Source organism: Pan paniscus, chromosome 4 (genome assembly GCF_029289425.2).
Source record: "Pan paniscus chromosome 4, NHGRI_mPanPan1-v2.0_pri, whole genome shotgun sequence".
Taxonomy (NCBI): Eukaryota; Metazoa; Chordata; class Mammalia; order Primates; family Hominidae; genus Pan; species Pan paniscus.
In genome coordinates, this window is record NC_073253.2 from 37,254,228 (window position 1) to 37,278,768 (window position 24,541).

Here is a 24,541-nt window from a genome sequence, read left to right on the forward strand (position 1 = left end):
CATGAATGCTGGTAGAAGACACAAGACTCCTGGTCAGAGACAAAGGACAGTTTGTTAAAGCAATAGAAGTAGCCAGAGTAGCATCATTTGCATCACTTCTCTGAGCCCCACATGCTGAAGGCTAGGTGAAGCCTGCACATGCATTGTGTTGCTTTACTGGAGAGGAACCTGATCAGAGTAAACAGACAACCTACAGAATGGGAGAAAAATTTTGCAATCAATCCATCTGACAAAGGTCTAATATCCAGAATCTACAAGGAACTTAAGCAAATTTGTAAGAAAATAAATCAAACAACCCCATCAAAAAGTGGGCAAAGGATATGAACAGATACTTCTCAAAAGAAGACATTTATGTGGCCAATAAACATATGAAAAAAAGCTCATCATCACTGGTCATTAGAGAAATGCAAATCAAAACCACAATGAGATACCATCTCACACCAGTTAGAATGGGGATCATTAAAAAGTCAGGAAACAACAGATGCTGGAGAGGATGTGGAGAAATAGGAACACGTCTACACAGTTGGTGGGAGTGTAAATTAGTTCAACCATTGTGGAAGACAGTGCGGCAGTTCCTCAAGGATCCAGAACCAGAAATACCATTTGACCCAGCAATCCCATTACTGGGTATATACCCAAAGGATTATAAATCATTCTACTATAAAGACATATGTGCACGTGTGTTTATTGCAGCACTATTTACAATAACAAAGACTTGGAAGTAACCCAAATGTCCATCAATGATAGACTGGATAAAGAAAATGTGGCACATATACACCATGGAATACTATGCAGCCATAAAAAAGGATGAGTTCATGTACTTTGCATGGACATGGATAAAGCTGGAAACCATCATTCTCAGTAAACTAACACAGGAATAGAAAACCAAACACCGCATGTTCTCACTCATAAATGGGAGTTGAAGAATGAGAATACGTGGACACAGGGAGGGGAACATCACACACCAGGGCCTGTTGGGGGTTGGGGGAGTAGGGGAGGGCTAGCATTAGGAGAAATACCTAATATAGATGATAGGGTGATGGGTGTGGCAAAACCACCTTGGCACGTGTATACCTATGTAACAAACCTGCACATTCTGCACATGTATCCCAGAACTTAAAGTATTAAAAAAAAAAAAAGATTCTAGGCTTTTATAAGGGGACTGTTAGCAAATCTATTCAGCCTTTGTCCCAGAGGGAGATTTTATCTTTCTAATCCTGGACAATGAACAAACAAATCTATCACCTGCCCCAGAGGGAGGCATTACCTCTGTCTTCCAAAGGCTGTTTGCTGTGGAAACATCTTTGAAAAGAGTTTCAGAAGCAAAGTTGCTAATGTTTCTGCTCAGAAGACGTGAGACCTCTAGAGCCCTTTTTGGCACCAGGGACCCGTTTTGTGGAAGACAGTTTTTCCATGGACCGTTGGGAATAGGGGGATGGTTCTGGGATGAAACTGTTCCACCTCAGATTATCAGGCAGGTGTTAGATGCTCATAAGGGGCGTGCTGCCTAGATCCCTCGCATGCGCAGTTCACAATAGGGTTTGCACTCCTATGAGGATCTAATGCCACCGCTGATCTGACGGGAGGCAGAGCTCAGGCGGTAATGCTTGCTCTCATCAGCCACTCACCTCCTGCTGTGCGGCCGGATTCCTGACAACCCATGGCCTGGTACAGGTCCATAGCCCAGGGACTGGGGACCCTCTGCTATAGAGAATTGTTTCCAACAACAAGGGAAGGGAAGTGGAATAGCAAGGATCTAACATTTGTGCCCTTAGATCAGGGGTCAGCAAACTTTTTTTGTAAAGGTACCAGATAGTAAATGTTTTAGGTATTACAACTACTCACCTCTGCCGTTGTAGAGTAAAAAAGCAGTCAAGGACAGTATGTAAATGAAAGAATATGGTTGTGTTCCAGTGATACTTTTTAAAAATAGGCAGCAGGCCATATTTGGCTTGTGGGTTATAGTTTGCAACCTCTGCCCTACATGTATTGTGTTTAGACTTATTAAATCTTCCCTTTTTCTTAAACCCTCATTTTCACAGCCCAAATCTAGATCACTTTATAATTATGTTTTATCTTTTTTTGCATCTAATAAAATCATTGTTGTCTATAAAATATGAAGTCAAGAACGCCATTTGCAATGTTGAGCATCTTAGAATATAAGCAGCCACAGATCTCATATGTATTTCTGGAATATAGGTATCTGGTCTGATGTACAAAATATTGAACTAAAGTCTTAGTATATATTAATATTAATATAACACTGGATTAAATGTATTATATGTGGAAGTAGTCAAAGGATTTATGGAACCCACTCGGTTTATTGAACAAAATATCACCTACGTATTTTATCTAGATGCTGGAGAAGTTTGGCTTAATATGACTTGTATAAACTTAGGAAACAAGGTTTAAAAAGTAATCAAACATTTTCTATTTTCTTTTTCTTTGTTTTTTTTTTTTTTGGAGACAGAGCCTTGCTTCATCACCCAGACTTGAGGACAGTGGCACTATCTCAGGTCACTGCAACCTCCACTTCCTGGGTTCAAGTAGTCCTCCCACCTCAGCCTCCCAAGTATCTGGAATTACAGGTGCATGCCACCACGCCCAGCTAATTTTTCCATTTTTAGTAGAGATGGGGTTTCACCATGTTGGCCAGGCTGGCCTCAGACTCCTGATCTCAAGTGATCCACCCATCTTGGCCTCCCAAAGTGCTGGGATTATAGGCATGAGCCACCACACCTGGCTATGTTTTCATTTACTACCTTTCTGTAGTTAAACAAGTATGTATTATTACCATGAAGTGTCATTTATGATCCTGTTTATTGTGAAAGAGTGCATAGACCTCTGGGAATTATCACAGATAACCTTTGGAGGTTGTAAGGGAGGGCCTTTTTAGACGGTGAATTCATTAGAGAATGCTTTTTACCTTGAACTTGGTTGAATGTGGAAAGAATGAGTGGAGAGAATTATACTGTTTTTCTTTCTTTATTCATCCCTTAACATATTTTTTGATAATTATAATAAAGCTGTAGAATTTTGAGACAAAGTTGAAAACACAAAATAAATGTTTGGACCATGCATCCTAGGATTAGACTGAGAGAAGGAATCAGTGAGTCTGCCAAGGCTCGATGGCTCTTAAATGACTAAAGGCATACTTCTAACCAGCTTGTATGATATCTACAGTACTGATTCCTGGCCGCTGTGAACCAGACCTTTGTTCTGTTCTGCTCTAGTCCCACTCCTCTACCCTTGCCTTTCTCCAACTTTCAAATAGTCTTCCCTTTTACATTACAGTTTCAGCTTTCTTTCCCCGATATTATATGTAGGCCAACTTTTTATGAATTTCCACAGAGATAAAGCTGGCTACGTCAACATTTATTTAATGATTTGATAACAAATGTGTTTGTGGAACAATGTAGAATAAAAGTAAGACCTGTCACTGTCTCTAATATGCTTATCATTAAGGAAATAAACATGTAACACTGAAAAATATAATTAGCCAGATAAGAGCTTACATTTAAGGTTGATTATCATAGCCTTAGTAGCATGGGAGTTTATGGCAAAAAAGAAGATTTTTGCTGAGTATAAATCTATAAATATAAAATATATAGCTCTGGAGTCATCCCAGTACAGGCTTGGTGCCATGTGCATGTCGGACAGTCCCAGCCCACCTTGCTCTCTAGTACTTGTAGCCTTTTTCTTTCAAGATGCCTGAGAAAGTGCATGTGGAGCGGAGGAGGTGGAAACTTGCCTTTCAGGCAGATATTGCCCAACTCATGTCTCTCGTCATCAATACCTTCTATTCTAACAAAGAGATTTTCCTTCAGGAGTTGATCTAATGTTTCTGATGCATTGGACAAGATTTGCTGTAAGAGCCTGACAAACCCTTCCAAGTTGGACAGTGGTAAAGAGCTGGAAATTGACATCATCCCCAACCCATGGTAATGGTTCCCAAATTAGGAGATCAGCCTTGGTCATGTCAATGCCTGTGTCTACCAAAGTCAGGGTGTATTCCCTGGTACTAAAGGATTTATGGAGGCTCTTCAGGCTGGTGTAGATATCTCCATGATTGGGCAGTTTGGTGCTGCCTTTTTTTCTGCCTACCTTGTGGCAGAGAAAGTAGTTGTGATCACAAAGCACAACAATGATTAAGAGTATGCCTGGGAGTCTCTGCTGGGGGTTCCTTCACTGTATGTGCTGACCATGGAGAGCCCATTTGCAGGGGTACCAAAGTGACCCTCCACCTTAAAGAAGACCAGACAGAGTACTTAGAAGAGAGGAAGGTCAAAGAAGTAGTGAAGAGCACTTACAGTTCATAGGCTATGCCATTACCCTTTCTTTGGAGAAGGAAAGAGAGGAGAAAATCAGTGATGATAGGCAGAGGAAGAGAAAGGTGAGAAAGAAGAGGAAGATAGGCCAGGCACAATGGCTCATGCCTGTAATCCCAGGACTTTGGGAGGCTGAGGTGGCAGATCGATTGAACTCAGGAGTTTGAGACCAGCCTAGCCAACATGGTGAAACCCCAACTCTTTAAAAGATACAAAAAGTTAGGCGGGCATGGTGATGCGCACCTTAGGTCCCAGCTACTTGTGGGGCTGAAGTGGGAGGATCCACCAGGAGGAGGAGGTTGCAGTGAGCTCATATCACACCACCACACTCCAGCCTGGGCGACAGAGTGTTACACTATCTTAAAACAAACAAAAAAAGGAAGATAGAGATGATGAGAAAAAGTCCAAGATTGAAGAAGATATGGGTTCAGATGAAGAGGATGACAATGGTAAGGATAAGAAAAAGAAAACCAACAAGATCAAGGAGAAATCATTGATTGGGAAGAACTAAACAAGATCAAGAACATTTGGATCAGAAACTCTGATGACATTCACCCAGGAGGAGTATAGAGAATTCTACAAGAGCTTCACCAGTGACTAGGAAGACCATCTGGCAGTCAAGCACTTCTCTGTAGAAGGTTGGTTGGAATTCAGAGCATTGCTATTCATCCCTTGTTTGGCTCCCTTTGACTTCTTTGAGAATGAGAAGAAAAAAGAACAACAAACTCTGTGTCCATCATGTGTTCATCATGGACAGCCATGATGATATAAGAGTATCTCAACTTTAATCCTTGGTGTGGTTGACTTGGGATCTGCCCCTGAACATCTCTCGAGAAATGCTCCAACAGAGCAGAATCTTAACAGTCATTCACAGAAACGTTGTTAAGAAGTGCCTTGAGCTGTTCTCTGAGGTGGCAGAAGACAAGGAGAATTGCAAGAAATTCAATAAGGCCTTATCTAAAAATCTAAAGCTTGGGCCAGTTGTGGTGTCTCACCCCTGTAATCTCAGCACTTTGGGAGGCCAAGGCAGGAGGATTGCTGGAAGCCAGGAGTTTGATACCAGCCTGGGCTGCAAAGCAAGACACCATCACAACAAAAAATAAAAAAAATTAACCCAGCATGGTGGTACACACCTGTAGTCCAAGCTACCTGAGGCAAGAGGATCACTTGAGCCCACGAGTTCCAGGCTGCAGTGAGCTATGATTGCACCACTGCACTCCAGCCTGGATGACAGAGTGAAACCCCTATCTATAAAAAATAAATAAATAAAATTTTAGAATTTCAAAAATTAAAATCTAAAGCTTGGAATCCACAAAGACTCCACTAGCCAGTGACGCATGTCCTAGCTGCTGCAGTATCACACTTCCCAGTCTGGAGATGAGATGACATCTGTGTCAAAATATGTCTCCTGCATGAAAGAGGCACAGAAATCCATCTATAGCATCACTGGTGAGAGCAAAGAGCAGGTGGCCAGCTCTGTGTTTGTGGAGCAAGTGCAGAAGTGGGGCTTTGAATTAGTATATACAGCCAAGCCCTGATGAGTACTGCGTGCAGCAGCTCAAGGAGTTTGATGGGAAAAGCCTGGTCTCAGTTACCAAGGAGAGTCTGCAGCTGCCTGAGTGAGCTGAGATTGCACCACTGCACTCCAGCCTGGCGACAGAGCGAGACTCTGTCTCAAAAAAAAAGAAAAGAAAGAAAGGAAACAGAAGAGTTTTGAAAATAGTTTTTATTCAAGGAAAAGAACCTAACCTTAGAAGTGAAAGTGCTTTGAAAACTTAAAATACTAGATTGTTATCATCTAGTATGATAACATACTAGAATGAATGAATAGGCCAGTAGCCCTATTATTTTATATAACCAAAATTTTTAATTTAGCTAATTGTTTATTATATTTTACAAATAAACTATCCCATAAATTTTTATGATTATTATTTTATTATTATTATTTTTATTTTTTGAGACAGGGTCTTGCTCTGTCACCCAGGCGGGAGTGCAGTGACCTAATCATGGCTCACTGCAGCCTCAACTTCCTGAGCTCAGGCAATCCTCCCACCTCAGCCTCCTGAGTAGCTGGGACTACAGGCGCATGCCACCACACTCAGCTAATTTTTTACATTTTCTGTAGAGACAGGATCTCACCATGTTGCCCAGGCTCGTTCTCAAACTCCTGGGCTCAAGTGATCCTCCTACCTCGGCCTCTCGAAGTGCTGAGATTAGAGGTGATGATTTTTTTTTTTTTTTCTTTTTGAGACGGAGTTTTGCTCTTGTTGCCCAGGCTGGAGTGCAATGGCGCAATCTCGGCCCACAGCAACCTCCGCCTCCCAGGTTCAAGCCATTCTCCTGCCTCAGCCTCCAGAGTAGCTGGGATTACAGGCATGCGCCACCATACCTGGTTAATTTTGTATTTTTAGTAGAGACAGGGTTTCTCCATGTTGGTCAGGCTGGTCTCAGACTCCGGACCTCAGGTGATCCACCCACCTCGGCCTCCCAAAGTGCTGGAATTACAGGCGTGAGCCACCGCGCCTGGCCAGAGGTGATGATTATTTTAAATTGCCCACATTTTTTGTTGCACTTTTAGAGAAAGAATACTATGTTTTGATGATGCTTAGAAGGCATGATGTAGCATTTTGTATATATGATATTTAACTCTTGGATTTTTGTGGAACTTTAAATCATTACTATAATTGCTAAGTTTGTAATGTCATCAGGTGTACACGGCATAATGAAAATGTTTAATAGGTTGATATATACTCTCAGAACTACAATAGATAATCTAGTTGGGAGACAACACTTGTCAGGAAAAAATCTTAATCAAGCCTGTTTAATTACAAATTGATTTTTTTTTTAATGCTTGCCCATGTCAGGTCAAGCCTAGTATGCAATACTGATATCTTGAATGGAAAGAAAGCTATCACATGGTTTTAGAATGGACAGTGTTTCATTATTTAATATGCTGCCTATGATTTCAATCAAAATGAGATTGAGGGAAGAATTTAATTAAGAGTCTAATGTTCAATAGAAGGGTAAAAGATGATTTACCAAGAAAATATTGGGAGGGGGAAACAAGGAAAGATTTGTTTTACCAAATAATTGAATTATATTTTAGGTCTATAAAAAATAAAACAATATGGTACTGGTTTAACAGGACAATCAAGGCCCAGAAATATCTCCTAGTACATAAATAATTAGAATTTTTGCATTTAAAATCATTGAGAAAAGACTATTCATTAGCTCATGTAGGGACAATTAGTTCAGTATCTGGAGAAAATTAAATATGGAGTCAATATATCAAAATCAATTCCATATGAATTAAAATTTGAAACCATCAAAGGTCTGGAAGAAAATATAAGTGAATAGTTAACTTGATCTCAAAGTAGAGATCTTTTCAATCATTAAGGCAAAGGAAGAAGCCACCTTATCCTGGGGGCCATGGTCTTCAGTTTACAGTAAAAGAAAATAAAAACAAAAAAACAGTTCAAAGAGTCAGGATTGGAAGTGAAGGTCCAGACGTTCATTTTGGTAGTTGGCTAAAACACCCAAGAAAATCAATTGACAAACTGTTAAAACCAATAAGAAAGTTAGCAAGATGGCCAAATATAGAGGATCTAGGGAAAAAAAACTAACAAAAAAGTTTATAAATCCCTGCCCCCCAGCAAAAAAAAAAAAAAAATGGGTATGTTTGTAATATTAATATATGCTTGGAGGTTACAGAAATTTTTTTTTTTTTTTTTTTTTTTTTTTTTTGAGACGGAGTCTCGCTCTGTCGCCCAGGCTGGAGTGCAGTGGCGCGATCTCGGCTCACTGCAAGTTCTGCCTCCCGGGTTCACGCCATTCTCCTGCCTCAGCCTCCCAAGTAGCTGGGACTACAGGCGCCCGCCACCACGCCCGGCTAATTTTTTCTATTTTGTTTAGTAGAGACGGGGTTTCACCGTGTTAGCGAGGATGGTCTGGATCTCCTGACCTCGTGATCCGCCCGTCTCAGCCTCCCAAAGTGCTAGGATTACAGGCGTGAGCCACCACGCCCAGCCGCTTACAGAAAAATTTTCATACAGTTTTGAGGGCATTTACTTCTTTGTATCATTTCTGACTAATATCTATGTGTGTGATATCCTACTAATGTTTGTTATTGTAGTTCATATAATACTGTAGGGGAACCAAGAATTAAATGTCATAAATGTTTGCATATTTTCTAAAAGAATAATTATATTCACTAACTCATCTTTTTTTCTTTTTGCCGTGTATAATAGGTCAGTACTCCTGCATTTGTACCAACGAAAACTCACGTGCTGCTTCATCGAATGAGTGGAAAAGGACTAGCTGCCCATTATTTCTTTCCGAGACAGCCTTGCATTTTTGGTGATAAGATGGTCTCTATACAAATAACACTGAATAACACTACTGATCGAAAGATAGAAAATATCCACATAGGGGAAAAAAAACTTCCTATAGGCATGAAAATGCATGTTTTTAATCCAATAGGTAAATATTAATTCTCATTTAAAACCTTAACTATATTTGATCACTAAATATGTTCATTTTAAAAGTAAAGTAGAATACTTTTTAGTAAAATAGTAAAGTAGAATATGATTGTATTGACAATTAGCATATTCAGTTTATATTTGCTTTTTCTTGTTAAACTGAATTTATCATATAAGATAAATACATTTCTTTGCTCTTAGTGAATCAGGTCCCAGTAATAGTAATACCAGTAGTGACGGAAGGCTAGGTCTGCAGAGTCAAGATTGCCATCGTGTTTTACTTACCTGTGTCACCTTCCCCCATCTCTCCTCCTGGTCAGCTTCATTCCCTGCATAATTTTAAGTGGTTTATTGTGTATTAAAAGCAAGAAAATCGCTCTGCATTTCTGAATACAATACTTCTCGTATCTCGAGATCCTTTCCTGTTTCCCTTCACTTTTCAATTTATGGGAAAGTGAAGGGAGTGAAGACTGAGAGGATATAGACCAAGCTTGTCCAACCTGTGGCTCAGGCCAGCTTTGAATGCAGCCTAACACAAATTCATAAAGTTTCCTAAAACATTATGAGATTTTTTTGGCGATTATTTTTTCTTTAGCTCATCAGCTATCATTAGGGTTAGTGTATTTTATGTGTGGCCCAAGACAATTCTTCTTCCAGTGTGGCCCAGGGAAGCCAAAAGATTGCACACCCCCGATGTAGACTAGTCTGCTTATCTTCCTCTCCATGTATAGAATATACAGTAGCCTAGAGGATATCACTGGTATTTATCCACATCCAATTTTTACATGTTTTCAATCTGTTGCCACCATTTAAAAATGAAGATGCTTTTACATTTTAAAAAATGAGAAATCTCACTTTTCTTGGAGCAGAGCGTAAAATATGGCAGTACTGGCCCTTTATCCCCACATGCAGCAACCAATGAGTGGGTTGCTGAGCAGCGGCTGCCCCCAGCTTTGGCTCGCACTTTCCAGGTTGCTTCTGTGCCCACCGCATCTTGTTGTCTCTCCAACAAAGTGTCAGTGGCCATTTTTCATCCCCTTTGCATTTTTTAAGTATTTTCTAAAAATATACCCTTTAAACATTAAATGTAACAATTGTGTGTCTTACTTTGAATTTGAAATAGTGTAATATTTAGAATGTCCATCTCTTTCTTTTTGGTTTTTGTAAGTGGAGATAACCCTAAGGTTTAGTTGAGAGAAGCTTCAGGCAAAACCTCAATTAAAAGTAATAAAAGGTTTATGTCATTGTATCTTCCAAAGATACAATGTATCTGTTATAACCAGAATGCTCCAGAGAGCTCCTTTTTATAATACTTAAGATAAACAATGCCTTTTGACCAGGATCAAGTAAAATTAGGTAATTGTACCTTCTTTACTCATTGTTTCACATAACTCTTCCATTTTTCTTTATCTGAGCTCTTTGGCATTGCTGAATTTTCTCCTCTGGTTTTCATGAATCTTTCGGTAAAGAAAGTCATTTTGTGTGTGTGTTATATTTTTACACAAAGGAATAAAATAATTTTTGATAAAGCCTGGTAAAGTTTTATAAGCAACCAGAGTAAAGAAAGTGGAGTTAAAGTAAGCTGATTTCAAAATCCACTTAATTTTTAAAAATATTTTGATAATTAAGACACTATTTAAAGAACACAAAGTATCCTAATTTTTATTATATAGTGTGTGACATTAATATATTGCCAAGGAATTATTGTGTTATTTTTGTTGCTTGTAATTCAACCTTTTTTACCTAGTTTAAAAAAATTAGTTTAGGAAGTGTCAAGCAGCTGATACATGAATTGTCTGAAGGCTGAAAATGTTATCCAAAGGTTAAAGCAGTAGAACAGTATTAATTTTTCTTTGAGCTAGCATAATGAGTTGATGAGTTGACCTTTAGTTGGCCTATGTAGAATAGAATAAATAAATATAATAAATTTCATAGTATGACCTTAACAGAGAAATAAAATATGAATGTTTACCATTGCCTCAGTATTGGTTGTAGGCTTTTCTTTGTCATTCTTAGACAAATTTTTGTGACTGTATGTTTCATTCATTTGGTTGGCATTTATTGAATGCCTTCAAGATACAGAGTTCTTTTGTCTGCAGTATGTACTTGTATGTAACACCACCTGGATGACACTATTATCAATAGATTGTAGGGTTAAGGAATATAATATGTCTAAATTAGTCCTCCAAAAACATTTTAAGAATGCAACAGAAAACAAATACTGTATTTTAGTGTTTTAGTAAAATAAGGGAGGTAAGATATTTGTTTTATTTATTTTTAAGAACGTATACACATTAAGGAGTCCGCAGTTTTCTTATTTGCCACCAATCTGGTTTTGTCTGTAATGTGCAATGACTTTCTTTCTGGATTTCACTCTGTGTTTGGCATGAAACTGTATTCTTTGCAAGAATATTAGGAATAATATTCCATTTTCCCCAAAGAGAGCCAGTATATAAGAGGGTTTTTTTTAAGACACAAAGAATAGGTTAAGCTCTCTGTACTATATTCAGTGGCTTTATGTTAGTGGTTGACAAATTTGAGTTCAGCTAAGATTTTACCAGTTACTGTACAACTGTTACATCAAAGTAAATGGCATCGTATATGATTTCATGTGTTGATATTAATGGTGTGGCGTAACAGAGCCAGTGTTTTTCAGCCACTTCTACATAGCCATCTCAAATATATAGGAGCAAATCTAGAAATGGTGTCCAAACAGAGACACCTAATTGGGTAAGCTTTCCCAGTTTAGTCGGCTCCAAGTATTATAAAAATCCATTATTTGAATAAGTTTATGCTGATCATTTTGCTCCTGAAGCATCCATATAATAAAACATGCTGTTGATCATGGACTGTCCCCCAGAATTAGTATGGCACTAAGCTCACAGTTAATTATCTTAAGACTGAAGACAGTATCAAACAGTGTCAAAGAGTGCTATCAACAAGGCATCTTGAGAGCTGTCACTTTGTCAAATGACATGCAAAGATACATGATGAAGGGAGATCTAAATCGTGAAAGCCATCAAGTTTTGGAGATGACGGAATTTGCTACTAATGTGTCAGATAAAAACAAGACCAAACCCCAAAATAGTTATGGCACAGAAGGCATTAAGAATTCACTCAAGAATAGCCTTGAGCAGCGTGTGACTGACAAAGCTCTAAACTGTTGACAACACATAGCTTTATGAGAAATGAAAAAAACATATGTATCATTATAGTTATTTACCCTACAGTAAAGCCTGTTTGCTAGAGATTTAGGGAGCAAGTCTTCTGGTATTTGAGTGGCATCCTGGTAAATGTTAGGTTTGTAAACAAATGAAATTCAAACTAGAATCAGCAAACTAACATACATACCACTGAGCAAATAGCATTTTAATTATTACTTTTTTAATTTTTAACATACTTCCTTTGCCTAACAAATAGCATTTTAAAATCAGCATTGTACAAATACTCTCCTGTAATGCCTACTCCTCATTGAGCCTATGAGATATAAACATAATACTTAATAAATGAAGCTTATTGAATTATTATTTTATCCCGACTGTACCATCATCTCTGTCGTGGTTAGCATTCAATGGCAAATCATACTTACCAAGAAGCCCTAGAATAGTCACAGTCTATTGAATTAGAAGTGTGCTTGCTAAAATATAACTACGTGTGATAGGATGTATAGAGAATAGATAAAGCTAAATATAAAGTGATTGTATGGTATAGATGCAATTATACAGAATACTTTGAGCAAAGTAGAAATCAAAAATGGACAGTTTCTATATATAAACAAATATATACATATTTATTTAAGATCCCCTCAATTATTCTAAGGTATAGCTAAACTTTCAAATCATAAGCAGAATAAAATTTTGTTCTTGTTTGCCTTAAGTTTTGTCATTGTTAACTGAAAAAAAATACTGTATTGTATATTGGTATAGTTATTTCCTATACTTGGTTAGTTGATAGATGAAGCTTCCGAAATTCCAAATCTATCAAATGTCATTTTATTTTTTGTTTTATAAAGATCATCTAATCTGCCACAAATTTTTTTTGAGTATTTAATGCAATTAGACTTAACATTTTGGTTTCAATGTGAGATCTCTTAATTAATTTCTGAGTGCATCTTAATTTCTTCTTCCAACTTGATTTACATTTTTTAATTTAGGATTTTTTTCATTGAAAATTTCGAACATTGTTTAAGATTTACTTTTTATATCTAGAATAAACATGCCATAGTTTTAAGTACATAACCTCTTATGAACTCCCAAAGTCCATTACAGGTATGCGAAACAAGAACACATTTATTTCCTTCTCATTTTCAGTACCTATAGAGATAATATTAGAAAACATGAAATTTCTCAGGAAGATATGTATTTCTGAAACAAATGGGTATAATGTGTTCATTGGTGTATGTGCAGAATTAATTTGTGAAAAAGAAAACCTTGAAACAGAATAGTTAGGTTACTTTGTAATTTGCTTTAATATTCTTAGTTTGAAATTTGTAAGCCATCATTACATTTCACAGTTTCAACCAAGCTACAAACATTACCTAAATTTTCAGTGTTTAGTTTGCCTCTTTTTCACATCCTCTGTGTTTTCATGTCTAAATTATCTTATTTCCTAGACTCTCTTGAGCCTGAGGGATCCATTACAGTTTCAATGGGTATTGACTTTTGTGATTCTACTCAGACTGCCAGTTTCCAGTTGTGGTAAGTTCAATTGTTCTTCTATTTTTTATATAACCTGTAAAGGATAGCAGATCAAAAACTAAGCTTTCAACAGCTTTTGTGTGTGTGTGAAAGACAAAACATTTAAACAAATGTGTTTTGCTTTGATAATGTTTAGACTGCCTTGGAATAGTTGTACAAATTGTGTGTAGTATATGTATTTTTAGCATTCGTTACACACCTAGCCATTACAACCTGCCATATGTGATTGAAATCCATGGTTTGTTGGTTAAAGAAAGAAGCTACTACTAAGTAATTTTTAACTTATCACTCCAGTTTTAGAAAATTTATGAGAAAATTCATGAGGAAAATCCAGGAGAAATTAAAAGCATTAATAATATTATTAAATAGTTCAGAGAAGATATCTTTTGAGATATACATACATGTTATCTTGAGATTCTTAAGTGGAATATTATTGATGCCGTCAGTACCTAAAACTCACACATTTTTTTTTTCCTTTTTACATCGATTTACAAACTGCTTTGATAAAAGTCAAAAGAGAACATTTATGCAGTTGACAAAGGTTTCATAGCTGAATGCTATTCGGAAGAGCTTTTTTAGGATTGGATTTTGTTGTTAATGTTTTTCTATAATGCTTTATACATTTCTTGTGAAATTCAGAGGCTATTAGCAAATTAGTACAAAGCTGTATTCATGCATCATTGAGAATTATCTTTGAACTCTTTTCTTTTTCTGATATAAGGCCCAATTGGCTATTTTGAGTTGAAGTTTCTTTGTTTTTATTCTAAAAAGAATTGAGACATTTTACCTACATTTTAGCTAGCTTAGAACAGAATTTGTTATGATTTAAAAGTCTTGAAGTTTTAGAAATAGACATTTTAAAATAAATGTATAGATTAAACATAGTGAACTTTTCATTTTCATATACCTTTTCAGTTTACCAGTAATTCTGGCCTAATGTTATACCTTTTAGTGCCGAGAACCTGCAATGATAAATATAAGCAATGTAGCATAACACATTGATTTTATGCAGATCATCACCTTTATGTTTTGGGAGGTCTGCTATATTAGTGATATATAAAAACTGATTACTTTTCCCAACATTGCCTAGTAATTGTTTATTATTTTTCTATTAGACAAACAACACAGATCAATATTACTGAACAACAGGCTATGAGTAACATCACTCTAAATAGATTTGCCTCTGACACCAGAGGTATATTCATTTTAATGATTTGGACAATGTGAACCCAATGACAAAGCTCACGTACCAAGTTAGACCAAAATTAAGAACTAAAAAAGATTCCTTTTTCTTATCAATTTATATAAAGAACCTTTTGATTCCTATGTAATTCGATTTTTTTCCCCAATTTTATTTACAAAGACTTCCTTTATAGTCTCTTGAACAGGATTTGCATTTTGTCTTTCATAATTAACTAAGTCTCTTTAAGGATGGATATATATGCAGGTAGTATTTGATTTTTATCTTATGCCAAGGAGTGTATGTGAATAATATTTTTTCTAAATTTCTTTCAAACTAACGTTAGGAAAATAATTCATGTATTTCACATAGAAAATGTTCTTGACTATTAAAAGCATTTACATTAGTATGTTTTGCTATTATAAAGATACAAATTATTTATTTTACATTTTGTTAAGCACAACAGCATGCTAGATCAAAAATTTTGTGTGTGTGTTCCAAAAAGAGCACTTTGTCTTGCATCAAATGTAATTGATCCTGAAGCAGTGTAATCACAATTACTCACTTTCTTAATTGGCCTGCCCAAAATCAGAAAATGGAAACCGATCGACAGTGTTTAAATCAATAGCTTCATAGTAGTGCTTGTGGGGGTAGGGAGATAGTGGTAATGGGTAGATCAATTGGTCTTAGATGCCAATCACTGACTGTGCCTTTTGCATAGTAAATAGCACTTTTTGCTTAGTGATGTGCTGTATTAGTCTTGGTAGTTCAATAAAAAGAAAAAAAGAAACAAGAATGGCTGATATTGAATTTTTTCCTTGAAATACATTATACAAATCGATACATAAAATTATGGGTAATAACAGCATATTTGATAAGAAGCCTTCAGAAATGCTGGGAACATGGACCAAAAGCCTGTCAGATACTCTTTTACTAGTTAGAATAAAAAGAATAGAGTAAAATGATCCTGCTTTAGCTTCTGGATTAATTCTATATCATTATAATTGTATCTATGGATAAATAGATATAGACAGAACTGTTATATTAAGCTATGTAGTTATATGCATATCTGATAAGCATTTTTGCCTCTTTTTTGCTTGGATTTTAAATGGTCATCAAATTAAGTTCTTGATTAAATTTATGGAGATCAAATATGTGCGCAATATACATAAATATATCTGTCTAAAAGTTAGTGCAGTACATAAACAGATCCTCATCCCCCACAGGCATGCATGCATTAACCAGTATGGGAAGTCACACAGCTTAGTGCTAGTTAGAGAACTGAGCACATGTTTTTGTCCAAAGATCCATTAAAAAGCAAATACATTCTTTAATAGTGAATGAACACTAAAAATATAAGAACAAATGCCATTAGCTGACCAGAAATTGTGAGGCATTATTGATAGAAAACAAATAGGAGTAAATAAACAATAACAGAGAAAATAAAAATCACAGGGTAAAACACTCGTGGGAGAAAACTACCATAATGGTAAGAACCAATCTGGCAGAACATCAAGCACAGCGTGAGTAGGGGTCTTAAGACAGTCATCAGGGAATTAACTCCTTCCCGCCCCTTAGTTCCCCAATCTTACCCCTGACAGCAGGCAACATACACATTTAATTTGAGACTTAAGAATAAAACTGTAAAGAGAATGAGCCACTTGCCTGGGAAAGACGTTTTGGTGTGGACGTGGGGACCTACAAGAACAGAGCAGGGTTTGAGTTTGTGTGAAGGAAGCAAGGATGGTCAGAGATGAGATGAAATATAGTTTTATCCAAGAGAGTATCCAAAATATTCTCAGATCCTCACCACCAGGGTAAAGCCAGTGTCACGTTTGCTGGTGGGGAGGAAAGGCCATTTCCTACCTGCCTGCCTCCAACTTCATGTCCACATAACCAGTTAGTATCTCGTCCACTTATAAAAAATAAAACTTTAGTCAGCCCACCCAGGGGAGAGGAGACCCATAGTAATGATAGTTGCTAACTCAGTAGGTGAATAATGGAATGGACACAGCTGAATACTGATCGAGCGTTCTGGAAGAAAGGGTCAAGGAAATCAACTAGAATACAAAGCAAAAAGGCAGAGACAGAAAATAAGGAAAGTTAGAAGGATCAGTTCATCTCATAGGAGCTCTGGCAGGAAAGAAAAGACAATGAAGGGAAGAAATAATTTAGAAAATAAATTATAGAGGAACATTTTCTGCTGGATGTGGTGGCTTACATCCATAATCCTAGCACGTTGGGAGGCCAAAGCGGGAGAATTGTTTGAGCCCAGGAGTTTCAAGACCAGCCTGGGTAACATAGCAAGACCTTGTCTCTACCAAAAATCAAAAAGGGTTAGCCAGGTATGGTGGCACACACTTGTCATCCTAGCCACTTGGGAGACTGAAGTGGGAGGATCACTGGAACCCAGGAGTTCAAGGCTCCAGTGAGCTATGATTGCACCACTACACTCCAGCCTAGGCGACAGAGTGTATCCCTGCCCGTAATGAGTGAATGAATGAACATGTGCCCCAACAAAAGAAACACGCAAGCCTTCAGATTAAGAGGGCCAAACAGGGTGAATGTGAAAAACTATGGAAAAGATCACGTCTTGGTGAATTTTTGATAAGGAGAAGAATATCCTATTATCTTCCAAAGCAGAGAAAAAAGCAGCTTACCTAAAAATGGACGAGAATGAGAATGGAATCAAATTTCACATCAGTACTCTTATCAGTTCTGGAAGCCAGAAGGTAAAGGAAATGACCTTTAAAATTTTGAAGATACCAAATAGTCATTTTTCAGCGAAGGATTCAATCAGTTTACCACCTGCACATCCTTTCTGAAAGGATTACTCAAAGATATGCTGTAATAGAATGTTTTCTTAAATCTGAGACAGAACCAGGCATGGTGATGCATGCCTGTAGTCCCAGCTACTCAGGAGGCTGAGGCGGGAGGATAGCTTGAGCCCAGGAATTAGAGGCTGCAGTGTGCAATGATTGCACCTGTGAATAGCTGCTGCTTTCCAGCCTGGGTAACATAGTGAGACCTTGCCTCAAAAAAAAAATCTGAGACAGAGAAAAACATAGAATTAATAAAACAGTAGTGAGCAAAGAATTCTACCTATGAAATTTATCAACGTATAAAAATAATTGTTGACATAATGTGAAAAATAAATATTAACAATAAATTGGAACCAAAATCCCCACAGAGACAAGTGCAAGGAGGAGTGATGGTATACTAGGGTTCTTGTTATGTCTGAGAAGAGAATTGATTGATGGCAAAAATAAGTTTAAATATGGTTTAAAATATTAAAGATAACCACTAAAATAATGGAAATGTGATGTATTATAACTTCTAAACAGCTAAAGGTAGGAAGAAAGGGAGTAATTAAAACCTGATCAGAGCTGCGTGTGGTGGCTTATACCTGTCATCCCAGCTATTTGGAAGGCCAAAGTGGGAGGATCCCTTGAGGCCAGGAGTTCAAGACCAGCCTGGCCAGCATAGCGAGAACTTGTCTCTATTCAAAAAAATAATAATAATTTAAAATAAATGTTTAAAACTTGGTCAGTTTAACCAAGAGGAAGAGGAAAAAGCATGGCAAATATAAAACAAAAAAAGGTGGCTGGAGAGGCCATGCACACCACACATACTAGTTTTCACAATTCACATCAGAGAATTAAATCCTACTTTTACTAAACAGGTAAAAAACAAAATTTAACATATGCTATTTATGAGAACCCTCCCTAAGAGAGAATGGCACAGAAAAGTTGAGATTAGATAGATGAAGTGTGTGTGTGTGAGCGTGTGTGTGTGTGTATGCATTTATCAGATAGATGTGCTAAAACTAGAAAAATTAAGAAGTATTTTAGGTAAAAAGTAATAATAAAATATTTTGTGTTCATTGTAATCCTCCAAGAAAATACAATTGTTACAAACCATTAAACCATGCACTTTTGTAATTTGTAAAGCAGAAAACAATACAAATACTAGGAGAAATTGTCAAAGCCATAATCATAGTATATTTTAACATGCACATCAGAAATGGACAAATCAGAGAGTAAGGTTAAATAGGTATAGATACATACAGGTTTAATGATTTAATTAACAAGCTTGATCTAAGATATATATGTTTACATAGAATTCCTCGTTTCCTGTGTACAGAAAATACTCATTTTTTAAAAGAACATACAGGATGTACAAAAAAAAAGGAAATCTATGGGATAATATGATTAAAGAAAAAAGACAACGAAGAAAGATTAGAGAGGAGAAAGATGACAAAGCACAGAGATCTTTTAAGTTACAAAATAATACCATGCAGTTCTACACCAGTAAATTGGAGTAGTTAGATGAAATTATTTCCTAGAAAAATATAAATTAGGAATAAAAACGATTAAATTGTATCAGAACCTTAAAAAAGAGAATTTTTCTAGAACAAAAGAAACGGAAATCATGCCATGTCATTCTGTAAGTCTAACATCACCCTGATTTTAAAGCCCAAAAGGATAACCTATGAAGATGGACATCAGTTGTAGTTATAAATTCAAATGACTTCTGGCCCGTACAGGTTACCCATAGCCCCATGAAATATCAGAAACAATCTCTTTTAAGTCAGAAAAGCAAAACAAGGATGTCTGCTCACCACACTATATTCCACATTATAATGGAAGTTCCAGCCAATACAGAAAGGCAAGTAAACGCCATTTGCAGTATAAATCCTGGAAAAGAAGAGACAAAATTATAATTTTTTTTTTTTTTGAGATGGAGTCTCGCTCTGTTGCCCAGGCGCTCTCAGCTCACTGCAACCTCTGCCTCCTTGGTTCAAGCGATTCTCTTGCCTGCCTCAGCCTCCCGAGTAGCTGGGACTACAGGCACGCACCACCATGCCCGACTAATTGTAGTATTTTCAGTAGAGACAGGGTTTCACCATATTGGCCAGGCTAGTCTCAAACTCCTGACCTTGCGATCCGCCCACCTCAGCCTCCCAAAGTGCTGTAATCCCATTACAGGCGTGAGCCACAGCACCCAGCCAAAATTATAATTTTTATTCAATTTAATTATTTTCTTTTTTTTTGTTGTTTTGAGACAGAGTCTTACTCTGTCGCCAGGCTGGAGTGCAGTGGTGCGATCTCGGCTCACTGCAACCTCTGCCTCCCAGGTTCAAGCGACTGTCCTTCCTTAGCTTCCCAAGTAGCTTGGATTACAGGCACACGCCACCAGGCCCAGCTAATTTTTGTATATTTAGTAGAGATGGGGTTTCACCATGTTGGCCAGGCTGGTCTTGAACTCCTGACCTCAGGTGATCTGCCCGCCTCGGCCTCCCAAAGTGCTGGGATTACAGGCCTGAGCCACTGTACCTGGCCTATTCAACATAATTATTAACCCATAAAGTTGGAATCAACAGAAAATCTATTATTTAAACTAATGAGTTTAGAAAGGTGGTACAAATACTTATGTAGAGAGAAAAAAACCTGGAACTTTCCTAAAGGGCATAAAGGAAGATATAATTAAATATAAAGAAATATAAGCAAAATAAAAAAATAAATATACTGTGTTTTTAAATAGGAGACAGTGTTGCACCTCAAATTAATCTTCAAATTCAATGTGATTCTAGGCTAAATGCCAGTCGACTTTTTCAAGAAACTTGACAAACTTCTAACATTCAGCTGGAAAAAAAAATGCACAAGAAAAGTCAACATTTTTAGTGAAAAAAGTATTTCTCTATAATAATTTAAAAATATTCCTTAAAGCCACAAGAATATTTTTATTCTGTATAATTGATATTGGCACAAGAACCAATGAAACCAGAGAATTTAGAAATGTAGAAATTTTGTATGTCATAAAGGTGACATTTCAAATCCGTGGGGAAAGAATAGACCATTCAGTAAATGGTGTGAGGACCATTATTTGGAAAAAATCAAGGTAGCTTCCTCCCACAAATTATACCAAAACAAGTTCCATGTGGATTTATTATTTAATTATAAAAAACTATAAAAGTATTTAAATATAGTATAGATAAATATTTTCATACTCTGAGGACAAAAGTCTTAAGCAAGACACAGTACTCAGAAAGATATAAAAGAAAATAACTAACAGGTTCTTCTATTAAAAATTTAAAACTTCTGTACAAGTAAAGAAAAAGTAGACATCATAAACAAGATAATGAGAAAGCAGTGCAGCTTATTTGGCAGAAAAAAGTTTAAAAACCAGAACGTGCAACTCTCACAATCAATGAAAAAGGAATCCAGTAGAAAGGTAAGGAAAAGGCTAAGAATAGGCAATTTACAAGAAAATAAATGCAAGTGGCCAACTTGCATTTGAAAAAAAGATGTTCAACATCACTAATATTTAGGGAAATAAAAATTAAAACATTTTACCCATCAGATAGGCAAAGTTTTAGAATAAATTTTGTATCTGGTATTGACCAGGAAGGTAGAGAAAAACATGTACTCTTGTTTGCTGTTTGTGGGATCTTAAATTGGCAATATCTGTAAAATATTCATACTTTTCAATTCAGCAATTTCACTTTTAGGGTATCAAGCCTAGAGAAGTATTTGTGCTTGTACGGAAATAGATCTAGCCAAGTATAAGCATTGTTTATAGTGGAGACAAATTGGAAATGATCATCTGTGGGGGAATAATGAAATAATGATCTATCCCTATTACATATGTAGGTTTTGAGTACCTCCTGTGCATTATTTCATTTTATTTCCTTTAATAGTTAAAACTAGCCTGCAAGGTAAATGTCACTCGTTCATAGATGAGAAACTTGAGTCTCAGAATAGGCTGCTCGCCCGTTTCTCTTACCTACAAACTTTACCAGTTTGGATCCTATAAAGGAATCCGTGAACTGAGGTTACATGTACTACAAGAATATATGCTACAGTTAAATGTGTACCAAGTAGAATCTTGCCTTACATTAAACTTTTATGCCATCTGGTCCTATGTAGCTAGGCTATTTAAAGCTACCCTAATAATAGTGCTTCATTGATCTGGTAACTGTTAATTCTGATAAATTTACATCTATCATCAGTCATTTTCACATTCCCTATCCATGTTGAGGCAGTTATGTGTAGAAATGGAGATAATCTGTCTCTCCCCTGTTTAATCAAAGGGGTTGTGAAGAAAAAAGGAAAAGAAAAGCTACATGGAGAGAGAAATAAATCAAAAAGAAGGCAAAATGGTAGAAAAGGAGATGCTTATAAACTGGAGGACATCCTAGAACACTCATGTAAATGAAAGTAAATTTTCCCCCAAATAAAGAGGAAATGTTCCATCTTAGTTCTATTATAAGCCACGCCTTGCTTACAAGATGAAACTGGCTTACAAAGTGAGTTATGTACTGGTTATATTGGATTTTGTATTTGGTTGTGTGTAACAGAAACCCAACTGCAGTGGCATGACCAAATAAGGATTTATTATCCTCCTAGAACAAGAACTGCAGGGGTTGGCAGTTCAGAGCTGGTGCAGTAGCTTCCCAGTGTCTTCAGGACAGTAAGGTCTTCCACCTTTTGGTTTCATGTGCTAATTTTGTTAGCAAATGCTGGTCAACTTCGTGATCACAAGATGGCTGCTCCACCTCCAGGCTTCCATCTGCATTCCAGAAGACAGAAAAAAGGAAAGAAATGACATGGAGAAAGGGGCCAGGTTTATGTCAGAAAAGCAAAACTTTCTCAGGAATCCCTACTGAAGTTCTGTTTATAATTCATTGGTCATAACTGGGCCACTTGATCACTCTTAGCTACAAGAGAGGCCGAAAAATATGTTTCAGTTGGGCTCTCTGCCGCCTTGCTTGTTGCTAGGAGGGACATTTCAGGATCGCTTTCCCCACCCCCTGCAAACAGCTAGACATTCATAGATGCCTTAGAAGGCAGATCTCCTGCCTCTTCTCTCTCTGAACACCCCACCCTTCTCCCTTGGCATCATTGCTGTCAAGCCACTTTTAATCGAGGAGTATGTGGTGTCCTTCAGGAGTGTTGGGAAGAAGAGTTTCTATTAAAAAGAATAAACAAGTAATTCAAAAGTGTTGTAAATAATGATGTAACTCAGTGGTCTGCTAACTTTTGAAATTGTTTACCTTTATTAGTAAAAATATTTTGAGTATGTACTCTGTAGAAGTTTGTTTGTAATTATATATGTGTGTGTATATATATGTATGTGTCTGTATTTCTTACTGGGCTAACATGTATTTTTACTAAAACATACAAAAATAGAGGCCAGGCACAGTGGCTCATGCCTATAATCCCACAACTTTGGGAGGCCAAGGCAGGAGGATCACTTGAGCCCAGGAGTTCAAGATCAGCCTGGGCAACATAGTAAGACTCTGTCTTTACAAAAAAAAAAAAAGGCCAGGCACAGTGACTCACGCCTGTAATCCCAGCACTTTAGGAGGCCGAGGCGGGTAGATTACTTGAGGTCAGGAGTTCGAGACTAGCGTGGCCAACATGGTGAAACCTCGTCTCTACTAAAATACAAAATTTAGCCAAGCGAGGTGGCGGGCACCTGTAATCCCGGCTACTAGGGAGGCTGAGGCAGGAGAATTGCTTGAACCCAAGAGGTGGAGGTTGCAGCGAGCCGAGATTGCACCACTGCACTCCAGCCTGGGCGACAGAGTGAGACTCTGTCTCAAAAAAAAAAAAAAATTAAATTAGCTAGGCATGGTGGCATGTGCCTGTAGTCCCAGCTATTTGGGAGGCTGAGACAGGAGCATCACTTGAGCCCAGGAGGTCGAGGCTGCAATGAGCTGTCATCACACCACTGCACTCCAGCCTGGGTGACAGAGCTGAGACCCTGTCTCCCAGAAAAACAGAACCTTAAAAGGAATGAGAAAAAATAAATATAATTAATAGGGTTTTTGCCTATACCTCAGTGGATGGTCTTGTGCCTCTGACTTTGGAGAACTTTGTATACAGTGACTTGAAGCTGAAATTTTAAATTTCATACTGAGTTCATTTGTAATTTATATATATATATATATATTCCATGTATGTATATATACATCTTCTTCTAGTCCTTCACCAGTGTTTACATGTTTCTCTTAATGTGGCTGTGTCTTCCCCTCCATCAGGTTTGGTCTCATTCTTCGAGTAGCCTACCCTCAATCCTTTCTCTCTTAAGCACTCCTTTTCGGCTGTTTCCAAAGAAGTATCCTGCTCCTTTCTAGGGCTAACCCGCTCACCTCATTCTTGTGCTCTTCATCCCAACCTCTTTTACCTCTCCTAAGACCTTGCTCTACCAGTTATTTCTTTGTTTCTTCGTCCTTACTGGCTCTTTCCCCTCAGCCTCTAAGCATGCTCAGGTTTCTTTAGGTGTTATTCCTTTGCTTCTTCATTCTCAGGAAGCTTCTGCTTTCTGTTCCTTCTTCCATTGCCAATCTTCCCTTCACCCTTCAACTCACTGCATTGTGTAGTCTTCCTGCAATCTGAACGGCCTTGCTAAGATTGACAGTTATACTTCTTTTTATCCCTTATCTTATTCTGCCTCCCTGCAATATTTGGCACACGCCTTTTTTCCTGACCACTCTTCCTCCAGTCTCTTCTGCAAGTTGCTTTTCTTCTGTTTTTACTTAAATACGGGTCTTCACCAGATTTGCGCTTTATCCTTTTTGTGGTATCCTCTTTTCCTATATGATTTTTATCTACTCATAAGGCTTCAGCTCTTCCCTACACCATTTACACCATTCTTACTGCTTCCAGACTCCTACATACTGCCCTGTCCTCTCTCCTGATTCCCTTTCTTTTTTCTTTTCTTTTCTTTTCTTTCTTTTCTTGATGGGGTCTCACTCTATCACCTAGGCTGGAGTGCAGTAGCGTGATCATAGTTCACTGTAGTCTCAAACTCCTGGGCTTAAGCAATCCTCCCAGCTCACGCTCCCAAGTA

At 37.3% G+C, this 24,541-nt stretch overlaps 1 protein-coding gene across 1 annotated transcript in view; it reads left to right on the top strand.

Moving 5' to 3' along the window:
• Positions 1-24,541, top strand: part of AP3B1 (adaptor related protein complex 3 subunit beta 1) — a 291,386-nt gene that overhangs the window by 245,796 nt on the left and 21,049 nt on the right. Inside the window, exons 23-24 of the mRNA XM_024928836.4 lie at positions 8,576-8,807; positions 13,419-13,503. Of these exons, the coding sequence (XP_024784604.1) occupies positions 8,576-8,807; positions 13,419-13,503 (317 nt within the window). The remainder of the gene's footprint in view (positions 1-8,575; positions 8,808-13,418; positions 13,504-24,541) is intronic.